This window comes from Schistosoma haematobium, chromosome 3, assembly GCF_000699445.3.
Source record: "Schistosoma haematobium chromosome 3, whole genome shotgun sequence".
Classification (NCBI taxonomy): domain Eukaryota; kingdom Metazoa; phylum Platyhelminthes; class Trematoda; order Strigeidida; family Schistosomatidae; genus Schistosoma; species Schistosoma haematobium.
In genome coordinates, this window is record NC_067198.1 from 4,435,699 (window position 1) to 4,453,872 (window position 18,174).

At 37.5% G+C, this 18,174-nt stretch overlaps 1 protein-coding gene across 1 annotated transcript; it reads left to right on the forward strand.

The window, feature by feature from the left end:
* The first annotated feature begins 184 nt into the window (after nucleotides 1-184).
* WDR70 (WD repeat-containing protein 70) lies at nucleotides 185-14,822 on the forward strand. Its single transcript, XM_051212826.1, has 7 exons — nucleotides 185-1,359; nucleotides 2,886-3,010; nucleotides 3,048-3,393; nucleotides 7,879-8,209; nucleotides 9,776-10,148; nucleotides 11,336-11,901; nucleotides 14,504-14,822. The coding sequence occupies exons 2-7, from the start codon at nucleotides 2,897-2,899 to the stop codon at nucleotides 14,589-14,591; spliced, it is 1,818 nt and encodes a 605-aa protein (XP_051068745.1). The 5' UTR covers nucleotides 185-1,359; nucleotides 2,886-2,896; the 3' UTR covers nucleotides 14,592-14,822.
* Nucleotides 14,823-18,174: the final 3,352 nt, after the last annotated feature.

Below are 18,174 nucleotides of genomic sequence, written 5' to 3' on the forward strand. Positions count from 1 at the left end.
AGTTCAGAAACTCGGACCAAGTCGTTTACTTCTGGAGTTTCGTTGCCTCCACCTAGTACTAAACTTCTAGAACTCCTTCCCAGAACACGTAGTGACAGTACTTTCTTTCGATACATTCAAAGCGATACTGGATATTCCCGGTACCACAAATTGCAAGGATTTATATAGGTCGGTAGACTTTCTAGATTTACCACCGACTGAAGATTGAAGAAGAATGAGGTCGTTTCAAATCGTGACCTTGATGGACGCGTACGTTAATTATATTGTACGCACTTAATTCGAAGCTGTGGGTTAATGATGTAATGCATCGAGAAGTCAAAGATGTTTGCAAGGCTATAATTCGTGGGGGAGTGAATAAGATAGGAAATTGGACTTACGGACTTTGTCACAAAGTTCATTTTCAAAATCGATAGATTATAGTTGAGGATTTTAGTTGGTCATTTCGTAATGAAAACCCTTACAATTATTCCAAATGCAAACTTCCAAATCTTAGTTTTGATCACAACTATTCATTATAACTTATAACCCTCTTTTGACTAGTAGGCCGGGGTATTTTCTCAGTTTCACTTCAGCATATCTCATTTCTCGTTCATAAATTATAGTCTTGCTTAATGTGTTAATGTATATAATTTGTATAGCTGTCTTCGAACGATTTACTCACACAACTCTCTGCGGAACTCGTTTTTCCTTAAGGTCTTTAGTGTAGAATATGTAATTTACCTACGGGGTCAGTCCTCCTACTCAGGCAGATTTCAAAACCATTAGCTTCCAGGAATACCAACATTTTCAATTTTCACACGGTAACTGAAAATTGGTCATCCGGTAACACCCTTTAGGAAAAACCATTTTTCAAAATGTCTTGATAGGATCGTAAAAATAAGTGTCACTGAATGGCATAAACGTGACCGAAAATACCCATTTCAAAACAAATAGTATAGCTGTTTATGATCAGTCCAGACGTTCATTGGTTCAAATCACACAATTTTCATCTGGTCAACTAAAAAGTACTATAAGGCTTTACACGAAGTGTTGCTCAAAGCCGAGTACATAGACCTGTACTCGGCAAAGGCGCTACATTACTTAAGTTTGAGTCTTATATTTACGAATCAGAATTTATGTGCTGTCAGTCTCACGATTTGCGATTTTAATGTCCAAGCCTTAGATATATCAAAGCGTTAATGGTTACCTAATGGTCTCAGTTTGTGCGAACAACTCTTCGATTGCACTCATGTTTATTACGTGCGACTTGTGAATGTTTTCTATCTTTTAGAAGAGCAATTTTAGTGAAGAAATAATTGCATTAGCTTCATTGGTACTTTCGAACTTGGGACTTGACCACATAACGATCTCTTAAAAGCGGTAAGAACCGTTTTGGAAATATTCTTCATTTCTATGCTTTTTAAATCGTAATGCTGCCGCCTGAAATCTTTGACTAGAATGTAATGTCCTGTATTTAAAGCCAATTTTTCATGGTTTGCGTCTGTCAGAAAAAAACTACACTAGCGACGTTAGTATCCCAAGAGTTTTATTTATTTATCTAAACACAAAGATTGGTAAAAAGAAGCACCAAATGTATATACGCCACACTTCGTTGTTCGATTTGTGTGAGGTATGGAATACTGACCGACAGCCCAAATCGAAGCAGGTGGCTTCCTTAGGGGGCCAATCCTCGAGCCTTTGACATCGAAGTCTAATCCACAAGGTAGTGGATCAACATTAAGAGATACAGTCTCATGGTAGCCCGTGACTAACAGTAAGTTCATAGGCCTTTCGTTTCCTCAGGATTTTGGAGCTCATGTGCACCATTGGTTTTGGATAAGGTTTTCCAGCTCCCTTGATGGACCCTTCGTGTCCACCAACTCGGTTAACGAGCCAGACATTCGCTTTTCGTCTTCTGAATCCCATAAACAACATTCTCGCGGCGAGAAGGCAACGAGTAGGACTTCATTGGTAATAATTGTATACGCGAGGCCAGGTGAGAATATTTGGAGAGGGAGAACTGACTCTCCCTACCATCGACAGTATCAGGGTATTTTTGGGGCTCATCCCAACTAATAGTTGTCTGGGACGTAGGAGTTGTCACCCCCCATCTGACCTTGGTAGAACAATAAAGTTTTGGGGAAAAAGTATTCCAATTCAGATAAATTGATACAGCGATTGTAATAGAGCGGCTCAATCATCGTAACCGGACTTTAGTAACGGTGATTTAAGCATTTTACTATTCTCCAAATAGCAAAGCCTTACATAGTCGTAAGAGTTAATATATGATTTTAAAAATAGAACTCTTTTGGCTAGATTGTTTTCCATAATTTCAAAATCCTAAGTGCTCTGTGTAAAAGAGGATATACCGGGTAAATATCTAGTAGGAAGTAATGTTAGTTTGTTACTCTAGCTTCTGGGCTCCGGAGAAGAATATCGAGATTTAGTTGTTGCTGATAAGTTTTCTGAGACGAAGATTTCATATTACTCATGATTCTCCTCCTCTATGTTGCTGGATCTCTGCAGTTGTGTTATTCGCGCGTCACATATTGAGCAACTTGACCTTCTATTGAGTATTTCGAACGAATTGTTAAGATGAATGAAGTGATAAAAATGCAGAGCATGGTTCATAATAAGATCGGTAAAGGACTTTATTTCCTTCCTAGTTACCACCGGTTATACAGTGGTTATAAGTCATCTACCGTCTTAATGGATGATTGAAAACTTCGATCCATTGGTGAACACACTATCTATATATTGCTTGTGAATATTAGAAATGGCTGGTTATTCAAAGAACATATCGCAGGTTATTTTTATGTATGGAAATATAATTGTGTAGTTAATAACTTTGTATTTAGTGGGATGTTACACATAATTCATCATCCTAAATAATTTGTAAATTGTAGTTTCTCGAAAGATGAGCTCCGAAGCACGTAACTCAAAAGTGGCTCCGAAGAAGTTTGATTTTATGGATATTTTTTCGGAATCTTATTCATTAGCACAAAAGCGCAATCAGGTGACCAATGCAAGGGTAGGAAAATACAATTGATTTACAATTTCTCCGATAGATTTTAGCTTTACTTCCGGAAAATGATTCTCAAACCACTGAAATGGATCCTCTTGAGGAGTCTAATTTAGACATCGAATCTGACTATATTGGTCCCTCACCAGAAGATATGGCTGCCGAAAACCCATATTATTTACCTATTACTCAAAATCTAACTCTCTCTCATGGTTGTAAACCTCTCACCGCAATAGGTGTTGATCCAGCAGGTGCTCGCGTTGCTACAGGTGGTTTCGACTTTGATGTGAAACTTTGGGATTTTGGTGGGATGGATAACGCATGTCGTCCATTCAAGGCTTTTCGTCCTTGTGAAGAACATCAAATCAAGCACTTGGATTTCAGTCCTTCCGGTTGGTTTTATTTTCTTAACCTTCTGTATGCATTTTTTCTGATAAATTTATTTTTCGGTTAATTTTTTAGAGGTATTATCAGTGCGTCGGCATGCATATTATCGCATCGCTTATTTAAGAAGTTATCAAGTGCTCAAGTTGACGGTTTGTCATGTCCCCCACTCGTAATAACGGAGTACAAGATTCAACTTCTAAATAAGTGCTAATCTCGTTTTAACTACTGAGTGTTGTGTTTAACTGTTATTTTAATGAAAGTAATGCAACGATCCATTCTTTTCGCTCAACTGGGTTCTCTCGTTTCAGTTCAAGTTACAACAGATTGTGTCCAATTGATTGGCTATAAGGTTAGAGAAAAATGGATCAAAACTAAGTGATTGACGTCAAATTGAAACCTGGTTTACAATTTATTTTTATTTATTTGAACACAAACATTGGTACAAAGGGGAACCAAATACATATACTCCACACAATAACAGTGAGGTTGTGAAGCGATAGAGAATGTAAAATGCGTATAATGGAGAAGAACAACAAAAAAGTTAAGATATTAGAGTGAGATAATAATAATAGTAATGGGATAATCAGTTCAGTTAGGAAAAATACAATCAGAGAGAACTTCAGTTTAAGAAGTTACGTTCACTTTTATGATTAAAGTAAAAGAAAGCTACAGTAGGATCATCACTGGCTTCTATTCTGAGCCATGTCTGATATTTCAAGCCACTGTGTTGTACCATCTCTAGGACCCCAACCAGGGAGTTGTAAAGGACCAACGGAAAGCAGTCCTGTACAACTTTCCTACCACAACACTATATCATCGTACACTGACCACCTACCCGCTTTTACCAACCGGTCCCCCGACCGTTGTTGCTACCTTGACGTGGTGGTCGGGCTTGCCTATCGTGATGAAGCAACCGAGCTATACTGGCTGGAACAACCGTTCCTCAAGGTCCTACCATGTCAGACAGGTCGGTTGAAGAGCGGTAAGACTAAAAGCAACAAACCCAAGGTCCGAAGGCGAAGTCGTACTGCTGACTGTACAGAGGTGTGACAGCAGTAAGGTGTTTCCTTCAGACAACCAGCATGACAGCGATGCTGCCTTCCCACAAGGAGGGGTGGGGTTAGAAAAGGTCGACCCTAAAAATGCACACCTCGCCTTATCCCACGGATATCCGTCTCTGGTGGTAAGGTCTCAATAAGTACGGAGCTAACACAAAAATTACCCATAACAAGGTCGTGTGTGACCGACCTCAAGCAGTTGTCCCTTGGGCACTGCGGTCACGCTCTCAGGTCACTAAGACCACCTCTAATCCAATTTCCTTTTCAGGTACCTCCAGAACAACCCTTCCACGGTGTGGGCAGCCGGGAAGTGATAACCGCCCTCACACTTCTAACAGCACTCAAGACCACTGTATTCATAATCAACCTCCCTCTTCAATTCCTATTATTCCTCCTACATCGACTTTCAACTCTAAATTTCCCCTCTCAGCTTCCACCTCAAGTGTCACCATAGTTAATCTGAAACGAGGAAGGGCAGCTGGTCCAGATGGATTGACCCCAGAGGTCTTTAAGGATGGTGGTCCAATTTTAGCGATTAGGTTGACTAATATTTTAGCTAAGATCTGGGAATTAGACCTTATCCCATCTGACTGGTCGCAATCACTTATCGTCCCAATATATAAGAAAGGGTCAAAATCATCCTGTGACAACCACAGAGGGATTAGTTTAACAAACATAGTATCTAAAATACTGGCCTCGATAATTATCAAACGCCTAACTAAGACTCGTGAACTACAAACACGAGAGAATCAAGCTGGCTTTAGACCTGGTCGTGGCTGCATCGACCACATATTCACCATTCGTCAGGTTCTAGAACACAGGCATACTTATCGGCGTCCGACGATGGTGGTCTTTCTTGACTTAGAAGCAGCATTTGACTCTGTAGACCGCGAGATTCTGTGGCAGTGTCTGTCATTAAAAGGCGTACCTCAGAAGTACATAAACCTTGTGAAGGCTCTTTACTCGAACACTACTAGTCGAGTCAGGGCTTATGGCGAACTGTCATCTACTTTTGCAACCTCAAGTGGTGTCCGTCAAGGCTGCCCACTTTCCCCATTTTTGTTTAACTTCATCATAGACCTATTGATGGAAATAACACTCTCGTCGACTGAACTCTCGGGTATTGATCTCCATCCAGGAGGTCCACTTATCGACTTAGAATACGCAGATGACATAGTCCTGTTTGGTGAAGACGCTGACAAAATGCAGAGTCTTCTGGTAGCACTAAGCAACAATGCCAGAATGTTTGGAATGCGCTTCTCTCCCTCGAAATGCAAGTTGTTGCTTCAGGACTGGTCTGCGTCAACACCTGAACTAAGGATAGGGAGTGAAGTAGTCGAACGCGTTGACAACTTCACTTATCTTGGAAGTCTGATCAGCCCTAATGGGTTGGTGTCTGACGAAATCTCAGCACGGATTCGTAAAGCTCGTTTGGCTTTTGCCAACTTACGTCACCTTTGGCGGAGGCGAGATATCCGTCTATCAATAAAAGGACGAGTATACTGCGCGGCAGTTCGTTCTGTTTTAATTTACGGCAGCGAAACATGGCCCTTAAGAGTAGAAGACACCCGTAAGCTACTAGTTTTTGACCACAGATGCCTTAGAAATATTGCTGGCATCTGCTGGGATCACCGGGTAAGTAATAGTGAGGTTAGACGCAGGGTATTAGGGAATGATGGTAAATCAGTTGATGAGGTTATGAATCTTCATCGACTGAGATGGTTGGGCCACGTGTTACGTATGCCTGAACACCGATTACCACGACGTGCAATGCTAGCCGGTGTAGGGGATGGTTGGAAGAAAGTTAGGGGCGGCCAAACCAAAACGTGGCATCAGTGCCTGAAGTCACTAACTTGTAGTCTGAGCCATGTTGGTAGATGCAGACTACTTGGTTGGGGTCCGCGTGACTTTCGTAACCAATGGTTGGAGACTCTTGGTGACATGGCTCAAAATCGATCACAATGGCGTCGGTGTATACACTCCCTGTCTTCCCTTAAACTAAGAGATTAAAATCACTTCATATCTTTCTTTCTACGAACTAATTCTTTCTTCCTATACTATATCCTTATTGCAATCCTCCTATATATTACCACCTCTGAATTAACTACTTTTATGAATCCGGTGTTCATCTTGCTGTGCTAATGAGGTATGGCAACCTGGACCGATGCACATATGTGCCTGGTCCTACGTTGTAGCTGACTGACTGACTGACCAACCAGTCTCAGCTTCGGCAAATAATGTCTGACGTGGAATTCTCTGGGACGGCATTTGTAGTACATGTCCAATCTACCGAAGTCGATGTTTCAAAATAGTGACACCAATCGAATTATCGTCGCTGTACCCAAACACACGATGCCGAATCTATGCATTGCCAACATGGTATTGCCACTGGATGTCAGCAATCCTTCAGAGACAACTATGATCAAACACAGAGTCATCTAACATCCTCAACTTGGAGGGACCAGGTCTCACAAGCATAGAGCAAAACTGCTCTCAGCGACGTGTTGTAGATCTGAACTTCTATAGCCAGACTAACAGCAGGAAGGTACCAGAGATAGCCCGGATTGACATGAGCCGCTCTTGCATGTGTAGTGTACAGCATTAGTATCATCTTGCTCTTTACGACTTTAGTGGGTTTGTAAAGATTGTGGTGTTCCGTGGGTTGAGGTTATTGTACATTGCCCAATTTTTTTTCTTGTATCATCCATATAGTTCGAGTTGGCTCATGTATTGATGCCCTATCATATCAAACATTTTTAAGACTGCTTTGCGTGAATGATCCCTGTTTTAGTTCTATTCGTAAGTATTTAACTGACATTTTTATGTACACATTAGATAATAGGCGGGTTTGCAAATAGTAGCCTATGGAACTTTTCGAAGCAGTTCAGCTAATATACTTCATATATCATCTGATCTCCGTTGGGTTGCAGTGTTATCTCAAATATGTTTTATCAAAAGCATTTGTTGCAAACTTCGTCTTAGAATATAAAAGGTCTTACTACCTTTGTAGACTTTCCTGTGTTAACACAACTCCATAAAGTTACCTGTTTGTACTAATTACCTTGGATGCATAGCTAGTCCTATTGGTAGCTGATTTCAGCTTTTATTTCTATATTAAATTATTTGACTCACCTTTGAATAGTAGGGTTATGAAGACACATTTTAGATTATAAGATTGTCATTTTTCAAATGCAATATTTGACTGTCACTAATGATTCTTATCGTCTGTGAGGTTTCTGAATTTCAAGGGCTTTAGTAGGAACGTACTAGAATCATTTACAATCGATTCAAAGTGTGATGATCCACCAGACTTAATTATGATTGCCATCATTATTTAATAATAATGATTCAATAATTTATTATGGAGTCTTGTTAATACTTAAAAATGGAGACAGCACCAAGTAATACTAGTTTTATAACCCATCTATATAGGAGAACATCTTTTGGTCATATCTGGTTCGGCCCAAGCTTTTATTGTTGATCGAGACGGAGAGGCTGTATGTTATACAAACAAAGGTTATCAGTATATTACTGACCCGGCTAGTGCTAAAGGTCATACTCATGCATTGCATTGGGGTATGTGGCACCCTCTGGATTCAAACAAACTACTCACATGTTCTCAAGATTCAACCCTGCGTGTATGGGATATAAATGATGCAGAGGCAGTCATGAATGAAACACGTATACCTACGCATAAAATTGTGATTAAGACACGTAATGCTCAAGGACGAAAAACTAGTCCAACATCATGTGCTTATTCAAAGTAAGTTGAAAGATTACATTCCCTCTTTTAAGGTGTTGAAGCTTTATCGTTTTGTGTAGGTTACGACTGTTCCGTAATTAGAAATTATCAATTATCTTCATTCAATGTATAATTTATGGTTGTAGGGCGTCGTTATATCATGGTCGTACTATTACGTACTCAACTTGGGACTGAATCGATTAATCATTCATCACTTCAATAAATGTAAACCGAGGCACATAAACATATACAGCTTGGCTAATTTCAGTGAAACCTTGACATAGTTCTATCTGTTATATTTCTCTCAACGGGAAAATGTTACCATAAACAAAAACCTCTATTTGGAATCAATTCTCATAGTGTAGTATAGATTCTACTAAAAGACTGACCTTTCAACTTAAACTACATAAATAATCATGTATAAGATGTGTTTCTCTGTCTTTAAGTGCATTGTTACTTCAGGACTGGTTCGGACCAACACCTGAATTATTGATAGGAGGTAAGTTAGCTGAGTGAAAATTAGTTTCAGTCATGTTAATAGGTGTAAACTACCTGGTCGGGTTTCGCGCGATCATGATAACCAATTATTAGAGACTTCTTTTTGATGGCATTTTGTTCTCTGAGCTGGATGGTTTGGTCGTAGAGCTTTCATCGTTCTTCCGAACGACATCATCAGCGCAAACTTCAGATAGAAGTGAAGCGTTCGAATTTCTCCACATGTGGTTCACAGCTTGTCCTGTAGACCTCGATGCTGATTGGTTCTTATTGACATTAAACATATCATTGTTTACTTTTTTGTTAGAAACTTCGGATGACATGGTTCAGAATTAATCACAATCGCCTAGGTGCTTTATTTTGGTCCTTATCCTACTAATAGTTGTCGATTTCCATCATTACCATCCATCATACTCAACGTAGAATCTGATATATATGAGCATCAGTTCAAGTTGTCATACCGTATTATCATAGAGCGATAACATTGTTTCAAGACAAATTCCAGAATAGTAGAAGTAGTCATACTATAGAGTCCCTAATGATGAAGTTATTGAAAATAATTATTTGCCCAAATATCCTTTGCTTTTATACATCCTCTACTGTATTCATCATTGATAGTAATAGCTTTCAATCAATATGTCTAATATCTAGTTATTTTCCAAACTTATTGGTTTCTGTAATTTCTCTTATTACGACTCAGTTACTCCTATTACTTAGTATTCTTGGACATTACTTCACTCGATAAGTCCCCAAATCAGAACACGGTTGAACAGGGATGTGATTATATTCGAAATAAAAAGGTTGGATAGAATTAAGAATGACGATAAGAGAAACGTTCATATGTTGATGATTTTTACATGAGGTTTTAGAATGCTGTCTGAGTGTCCACTAGCGCTGATCGGATAATAAATAACCAATCAGTGTGCCCCACCATAATCCTATACGGAACGTGCTCTAATCCATTTTATATCCCGCTAACACAGAGTCATTTGAATTATTGAAAATCATGTTAGTAACTTGTGTCTGTTAATTTGTCCAGTTGTATTGTTCTGTAGCAGTTATCTTTCATTGTTCTCATCTTTATTTTTCAAGAGATGGTCAATTAATTGCTGCAGGTTGTCAAGATGGTTCTATTCAAATATGGGATACACGTAAACCTCTAGTAAATACAACACAAATATGTCGTACAGCTCATCCAATCAATACTGATATTACATGTATTAATTGGTCATGGGATAGTAAACAATTATTAAGTCGTGGTATGAGTGATGATACAATGAAATTATGGGATACACGTGAATTATCTAAAGGAGCTATTCATGTATTTAAAGATTTACCTGTATTGTTTAATCAAAGTGAAGTAACATTTAGTCCAAATGATCAAGTATTAGCTGTTGCTGTTAGTGTACCACGTAATGATCCTAAAAGAGGTCAAATCAACTTTTATAGAAGAGATAATTTTCAGGTTAGTTATCTGTTGTAGATTTCTATTGTAAAAACTTTCAATCTTTGAACATTAAATTGTTTCGTTTTAAAGTGAAGTTGATAATGGACCTTCAAAAAATGTTAACCTTATTACGAATAATAAATACAAAGGAAGAGTTAAAGAACCTGTAGGTAATATGTAGCCTTTGAGTATTCCAAAGTAAAGACTTGGTAATATCATTCACTTGAATTGTATTATTTATTTAAAAATATAAGGATTGGTACAAGGAGGCACCAAATATATATACGCCACACTTCGTTGTTCGATTTGTGTGAGGTATGGAATACTGCACGGGCGCCCAAACCGAAGCAGGTGGCTTCCTTAGGGGGTCACTCCCCGAGCCTTTGACATCGAAGTCTAATCCACAAGGTAGTGGATCAACATTAAGAGATACAGTCTCATGGTAGCCCGTGACTAACAGTAAGTTCATAGGCCTTTCGTTTCCTCAGGATTTTGGAGCTCATGTGCACCACTGGTTTTGAATAAGATTTTCCAGCTCCCTTGATGGACCCTTCGTGTCCACCAACTCGGTTAACGAGCCAGACATTCGCTTTTCGTGATAATGACGAATAATTAAAATTAAGAAGATTGGAAGAATGTAAAAAAGTCAAATTAGCGTTCATGAAGATTGTGTTAGGGTCATAGAAGAATGATTGCTTGCACGTGTCTCTTTTGCACACAGAATTCATGTTTGAAAAGATAGTTTGGTAGCGCCTCTGTAGTGCATAAGTTATTAATTTGCAATCCTCGTGAACCAAATCGTTTTATTGTACTGATAATTTTAAAAGAATTGTCTGATGGGACGATATGACCAAAGTTCACAAGATGTTTTAACATTAAACTGTTGATTTACTTACAGTTACCTTTCGAAAACCACTCAGGATAGTGTTCGGAGATGCGTTTAGAAGGCGTTCGGTTTGTGCAGCCTATATAATCTACTCTACAAGAGCAAATAAACCTATAAATACACATAAATGTTGTCCAATGTGAGAGTTTACCTTTCAGCCACCGAGTCCCAGACTTAAACCCCTTCCCACCTACTTCAGTCTGGACAACCAGATAATATAATTAGCTTTCATACTTACATTATAGTTCATTCACAAATGTCTGGTGAATAAGTTAATTAGTCTATATTTCACTGTAATGTAATATATATTCTCTTTTAGCTGATCAATCAGTTCAGTCCATGTCATGGTAGTGTGATTGGATTAACATGGCATCATAGATTAAATCAAGTATTCTGTAGTTCTTCTGATGGTGTAGCTAATGTATATTATGATTCAAAAGTTAGTCATAATGGTGCTTTAATGTGCGCTAATAGACAAGCAACTACATCAAGTCGTCGACGTCATACTGGTACTGGTGAAGCGTATATGAAACCAATTATATTAACTTATGATGAAGAAGCAGTTCGTATTGCACGTAAAAATAAAAAATATCTTAATCAAACTGAAATTGATTCAGAAGTTGCAATGGCTGCAGTTAATGCAATTTTACAAAAAGATCATCAAACTATACAAGCTGCTAAAGAAGATGAAGCAAAACAACGTGTTCCAAATAGAGAAGAATCTGTTGGTAATCGTGTTGGAAGTTTACATCAATTTATGGTTCAACAAATTGTATTAAAGAAAAATGAAGCTGATGAACGAGCTGAAAAAGATATACGTGGAGCTATTCTTCGTCATGCTGATGAAGCGAAAAAGCAACCCTTCTGGACTAGAGCTTATCTAAAGTAATATATATATGTATATGTTTAGGTGTTTAAGTGCATGACTTTGATTCTATTTCAATACTCAGTTAAGATGTTCCATAAGAATTTTCTACAGGTCACTTGTCTTATTATCAAATCATGATGTCTTGATATGTAAGAGAATTAATATCGCTCATGATTGTCATATATCATCTATCCATTCACCGGTTGATATATTCTGTATACCTTATAAAGCCATAATAGTCCTTGGGTTTCTTTTTGTTGTTGTTGGTCAAACAATTACACGTAATAATATACTTGGTTGAATAGTACTCTGTTAGGTGAACTGTTATTATAAGATCATTCAGTTTTATTACATAAAATCTAATTTTTGTATATCACAATCAAACTAAGAATGTGATATCAGTCAGAGATATAGTGAGATTAAACCTTTACGAAAAACTATAAACTATATACATAATTTCTCTAATCAATAATCATTTTACACTACGGTAAAACATCGATGCATATATGTGCCTGGTGTTCCTACGTTGCAGCTGACTGACTGAAAACACCGCTTCATTATTGTGTAAAACATCACTTATGGATTTAATTAAATCTTATTTATAAGTTAAACCAGTAGAATAACAAATGATTTCATAGATTCTTGCAGATTTCTATTATGTAATTCAGTTACAGCTGCTTAGCCAGAAGTAAATTGGAAGAAGGCTATGCGTAACCAAACTAGGGAATGATAGTAGTCTTGTAGAACGATAACTAAATTGTTGGAGCACTCGGCTATCAATCAGTAAGTTTGTAGATGTAAAGTTAGTTCCACGTATATCGGTTTAGACGTCCAAGGAGTAGCATTAACCCTTACACAACTAGTGTGGCTCAGAACTGAGTGCAAAAGTCTATACTTAGTGAGTTACATAGTATCAGGCTATAAAGTAAATTATCGGTTGGATTGAGTTGTGTATATAGATAGATGTGATAATCCTAATCTGCAACCACAAGTTCGAGACCCTAATTGCGTGTGGATTCAATTAGTCATACTACGTCAATAACGGAAAATAAAATTACAAGATATCGTCCAAGTATGGGACTCCTTAGCAGTGTACATTCAGGATGCCACAATTTGCAATATAACCCAGGACTTTTGGTTTCGCACACGAACTCCCAACCTATAAACCACTTATCCGACATCCAACGGTTTTAATGTTCAATATCAGTCAATCCATGATTTTACTAAGGAGTCCCACTTTAGGCTGAAGCGCCCACTCAGTGCTTCCAGGTTTTCACTGATAGTCTAATCAAGATCAGTTTGTGATTTCAATTGTGAAAATACTACAGTATCCACAAATCGCTCATCTTTTTATTTGTTTATTATTTTCATTCCAAGTTGACTATCTTTTTCCCACAATATTATTCATACTTTTTGTGGCACATTCTACGTTTTTCTGCTTTGTTATACCAAATTTTATATACTTAAATAAATATGTAACACATGTCCCAAGCATCTTTGTGAATAGTCGTTCATAATCTCATCACCATATTGCATTCATTACGTAGTTACCGTACGTATAGCCCGCAAATGCTGTGGTACGGCAGAGAGTGGAGAGAGTTCTCTCTGCCTCTCGAAATGCTCTCATATGGCCACGCTTATACAACCACTGCCACGGATGTCCTACTCATTGCCTTCTCGTGATGGGAGTGTTGTTTTCGAAACCACCGGATTGGTGGACACGGAGAGTCCACGTAGGGAAGTTGGGAAACCCTAATTCCAAACCAATGGTGCACATGGACTCCAGTATCCTGAAGGAACAAATGGCGTATGAACCAATCGTTGGTCACCGGCTACCATGAGACTTCATCTTACGATGCTCCACTGCGTTGTGGACCAGACCTTCATGTTGAAAACTCTTGGTGTGACCCCCTAAGTAAACCACTTGCTTAGGTTTGGGCACCCGGTCAGTATCCCAGCCCTCACACAAATCAATTGAGATTTGTGTGGCGCATATGTATCTGGTGCCCCATTGTACCAATATCTATGTGTTCAAATAAATAAATAAAACGTATATGATATTGTTATTATTCGGTTAGTTGTCCCACAATATGTAAGTAATGGATCAAAATCAACTTGTTATTAAACTATTTACAACTTATGCATGTATTCTACCTTCAAATGTAACATTTCATAGTTATTTGTTCATTTTGACAGGTATGTTTAATCTGTCTATGTCCATTTAAATGGTTTGAATTGTTTTTTTTTCTGGTTAGCGTTTTTTTACCGAGTTAGTTTTCTACTGGATGGGGTCGCTAACCCCATGCTCAACCCTCTTACTTTATCCGAGCTTAGAACCGGCAGTAGCCTCAGAGGTGCTCCAGGTGGAGCTGCATATTTATTCTCATCTTTACATTATATCATAGTCGACTAAATGAAATAGTGCATTTATACTTGGTAATAGTTATATTAAATATGAATATGTTTGTATTATGTAACTTTAATATCACCACTTTCATATCCACTATTATTATTATTATTATTATTATTATTATTATTATTATTATCATCACTATTACTATTACCATTACCACTATTACTACTGTTATTGTTATTATTATTATTATTATTTACTTTTAGAACACAGCCGAATCCGATTTTTCATAATCCAGATGAAGAAGTTAAAAAAGACGATACACCTATTTGGAAAAAACAAAAATTAGCTTGAATGTAATGTAAAATATAAAGAAGAACTTATGCGAATACTTGTGTGTGTGTGTGTGTAGGGGGGAGGTACTTTTTTCTCTTTTTCTTTTGTCCAACATTATATATTGTGTTGTATTACATTTACGATTGATTGTACATAAATGAAATAACATTGTAACATTACTGTTTCATATTGTTATTTAATTATTTCTATGGTATATACTCAATAATAACATCTTGTAAATAGTTGATATACAAGTTTGTTTTGTTTCTTATTAAATTTCTTTATTATGATAAAAGGATAAGCACATATAACACTTATTTTTTCTATAGTTGAGATCATGAGTCAATTGAAGCTAGATCACCATGGAGAACTTGGAAGCATTGGACAGCTGTTTCGTCCTAGCATGGGACTCTTCAGCAATGCGCATCCAAGATTCCTTCTTGCGCCCGAACGCTGGATTGGTCGGCATCCAATGGTGTTAATGTCTAACTCCAACTAATCCACGAAATTGAACGACACATCTATCATTGTCATCAGTGAGTTACTATCTCACAACTGACCCGGTTGAACTCTACTAGTCACTGCTTCTCACTAGAACTCCAGGAAATACCTCTCAACCATTGAAATTACTATTGTAGTGAACAAGAACACCAGTGGGGACAGTCGAATGTATTTAACACAAAATTACAGGACCTGTTAATAAAATCTAACAATCAAATAGTAAATACGTAATTTGCAAAATGTTCATCAATTGTCTTATAACGACTCAGACGTCATTGTTCTTGCCTTTTCATAGAAATTGCATTCTGTTTCCATTCTTTACTGTTCGATCCTCTTGTATCTCTGCTGCCAGACTTTCTGTTCACTAGTAACGTCATATACTACTTATGTCAGTATAAGTAGCACACACCACAACTATAATATCCACAAAAACCCCTTCTGATACTTATTTTTTTCTAATTTAAAGAGTCTAATGTAAAGTATGTTTTCTCGTTGTCATTAGTTTTTACGTGTTGTATTTGAATGGATAGTAGTCGTAAAATGTTTCATAATAAGATTAAAAGTTATGGTACATGTCAGTATCCTCTTACTGTTTGTCTTGGGTTGCTTATGTCTTTGTGAATAATGATTAGACCATTTTGTACAGTGAATGTTTGTAAACATTATAGTAATCTGGTTGTTTTCAGTTAACGATTTCAATAGTGAGAATACTACTGATAATAGTCATGCGTTCACAAATGAATAACTTTGATAGGTTTCTGAAGTTCTAGTGAGAAGCTGTGGCTATTGGAGTTCAACCTTTTCGGATGTGAGGCAATTACCTACCGAAGATCATGGAAGTTCGTCGCGCAATATCGCCGATTGATTGAAGTTATACACTAATACTTGAATTCTGACTCAGTGGTTTACAGGTTAAGTGTTCCATTCCCAATTGGGAGTTCGTTTATGCAGATTACTGAGAAGTACCATATTGGGGCGGAACAGCTAGCTAGTGCTTTCGGGTATTCAACGGTGGTGTAACATTGATCGGTTCATGCTCTTAATGAATCTCCGCAACCATATACTTACAATCGAATATTATTTAATCAGTTGAGTTGTTTTGCCAGTTTCCAACTAATGACAATAATTAGTTCGATTAACAAAATCATGAGATACATCAATATATTTAAAACATGTAACATTCTAATAAGCAGTTCTTACTGATGAGGAACTATTTATTTATTTTAACACAGTTATTGGTACAAGGAGGCACCAAATACATATGCGCCATACATATCTCATTTGATATGTGTTAGGACTGTGATACTGCCCGGGGGCCCAAACCGAAGCAGGTGGTTCTCTTAGGATACCACACCCAGAGCCTTCGACCTGGAGTTCTGATCCACAAAGCAGTGGAGCGACGTAAGGAGATGCAGTCCCATGGTAGCCGGTGACCAGTAATTGGTTCATACGCCATTTGTTCCTTCAGGATACTGGAGTCCATGTGCACCATTGGTTTGAAATTAGGGTTTTCCAACTCCCCTAGATGGATCCTTCGTGTCTACCAACCCGGTTAAATTCTCGGACATTAGCTTTTGGTCCTCTCAATTTCGTAGACAACACTCCCGTCATGAGAAGGCAATGAGTAGGACATCCGTGGCAGTGGTCGTATACGCGTGGCCATATGAGAGCATTTGAAGGAGAACGAACTCTCCCCAGTTTCGGCCGTACCAGGTCATTTGGGGGCAATGAGGAACTATGTAGAAGAAAGAAAATGAATAGGATAGAAATCAAACTAAATATTGCAAATCACTTCTTATTAAACTAGATTTACAAGAGTTTGTACGTAAACAGTAGAATCATATTGACATTATAAATAATATACTGCGGACAAAATATATTTCAATTAATTTTAATAGCTTTTCATTGACTGTTCTTGTCACTGAATTGGTTCTGTGTCGTCTAGATTTGTGGTATTAAGAGAAGCTAATTTGAACTCTCTCATTGATATTAAAATTCTTTTAAAGAGGGTTGGTAACAATCATGAAATACAGATATATAGACGAAAGATATTCTTTTCAATAAATTCCCATCAGATTCTTCAGTTATACATCCAAGTCGTTAACAATCCAGATAAATGAGTAGTATAGAGTAAAATAAGTGTAATTATAAATCATATCAAGTATTTAGTGGAATACCATGTGCTGTTAGATGGTGGTTGGAGGTAGTCAACAGGAAAACCTGGACCTCGGTTTTGTGCTACTTGGCACACGTCAGCAAGGTGTACCACCCAGTGTTCAATCAATTGTGACGACGTGCTGTATAAAGTGATGTAAATCTCGCAACGTCATGTAGCATATTTACCTTAAACATGGCCACTTTTTAAATTAATGTCACAATTTCATTTGACTGATAAACTATTCAAGTTATTCAAAGATAGGTGGTGGCGGGCGGTGAAATCCAGGATGCACGTTTCGTCGTATTTAGGATTCGTCGGTTGAATGTACATGTATCCCAAAGTTGATATTCACTCTAGGACTCGAACCCAGTACAGTTCACTTCAATTGCCATCGCGTTGTCCTGGATTCCATTACTAGCCACCATCAATCTTTACTTATAATACTTATGACTTAAGATAATCCGTACAGGATTCACATATACCAATAAGAGAGACTGATCAACTGTAGTCCTAAACATCAAAATACGAAGATTCAAATAAACAATACAAATAATGAATTATTCAAACGAATAGTTTCAACATTGATAATTTAACATGGATTGGATTGGATTTTACAAATAAACCTAAACTCATATGTTACAACGGTGTGAACAAGATGTATTTGCCTTATACTTGATCATTCTTTTGAATCATTAATGTGGATGTATAACTATAGAAATTGATGGGAATATTTAAATAGTTAAACTGTGAACTGATAAAATCTGTTGCATAAATTTAACAAATTAATTTATTATCAGTATGGGGATTTGTGAAGATTGTAGTAGTTTCACAGTTGAACTCACGAGTAGATCTCATCTGGTTCACCGTTGAAAACATGGAAGTATTGAATGACTGTTTCGTTCTACTATAGGACTCCTCAGCAGTGCAAATCCGTGACTTAGT

Excerpts from the sequence above, each read along its gene's own strand:
- WDR70 (XM_051212826.1), top strand. The coding sequence starts at position 2,897 with ATGAGCTCCGAAGCACGTAACTCAAAAGTGGCTCCGAAGAAGTTTGAT. Across the intron at positions 3,011-3,047 it reads ATCAGGTGACCAATGCAAGG|ATTTTAGCTTTACTTCCGGA; the intron begins GTAGGAAAATAC and ends TTTCTCCGATAG. Across the intron at positions 8,210-9,775 it reads ACATCATGTGCTTATTCAAA|AGATGGTCAATTAATTGCTG; the intron begins GTAAGTTGAAAG and ends TTATTTTTCAAG.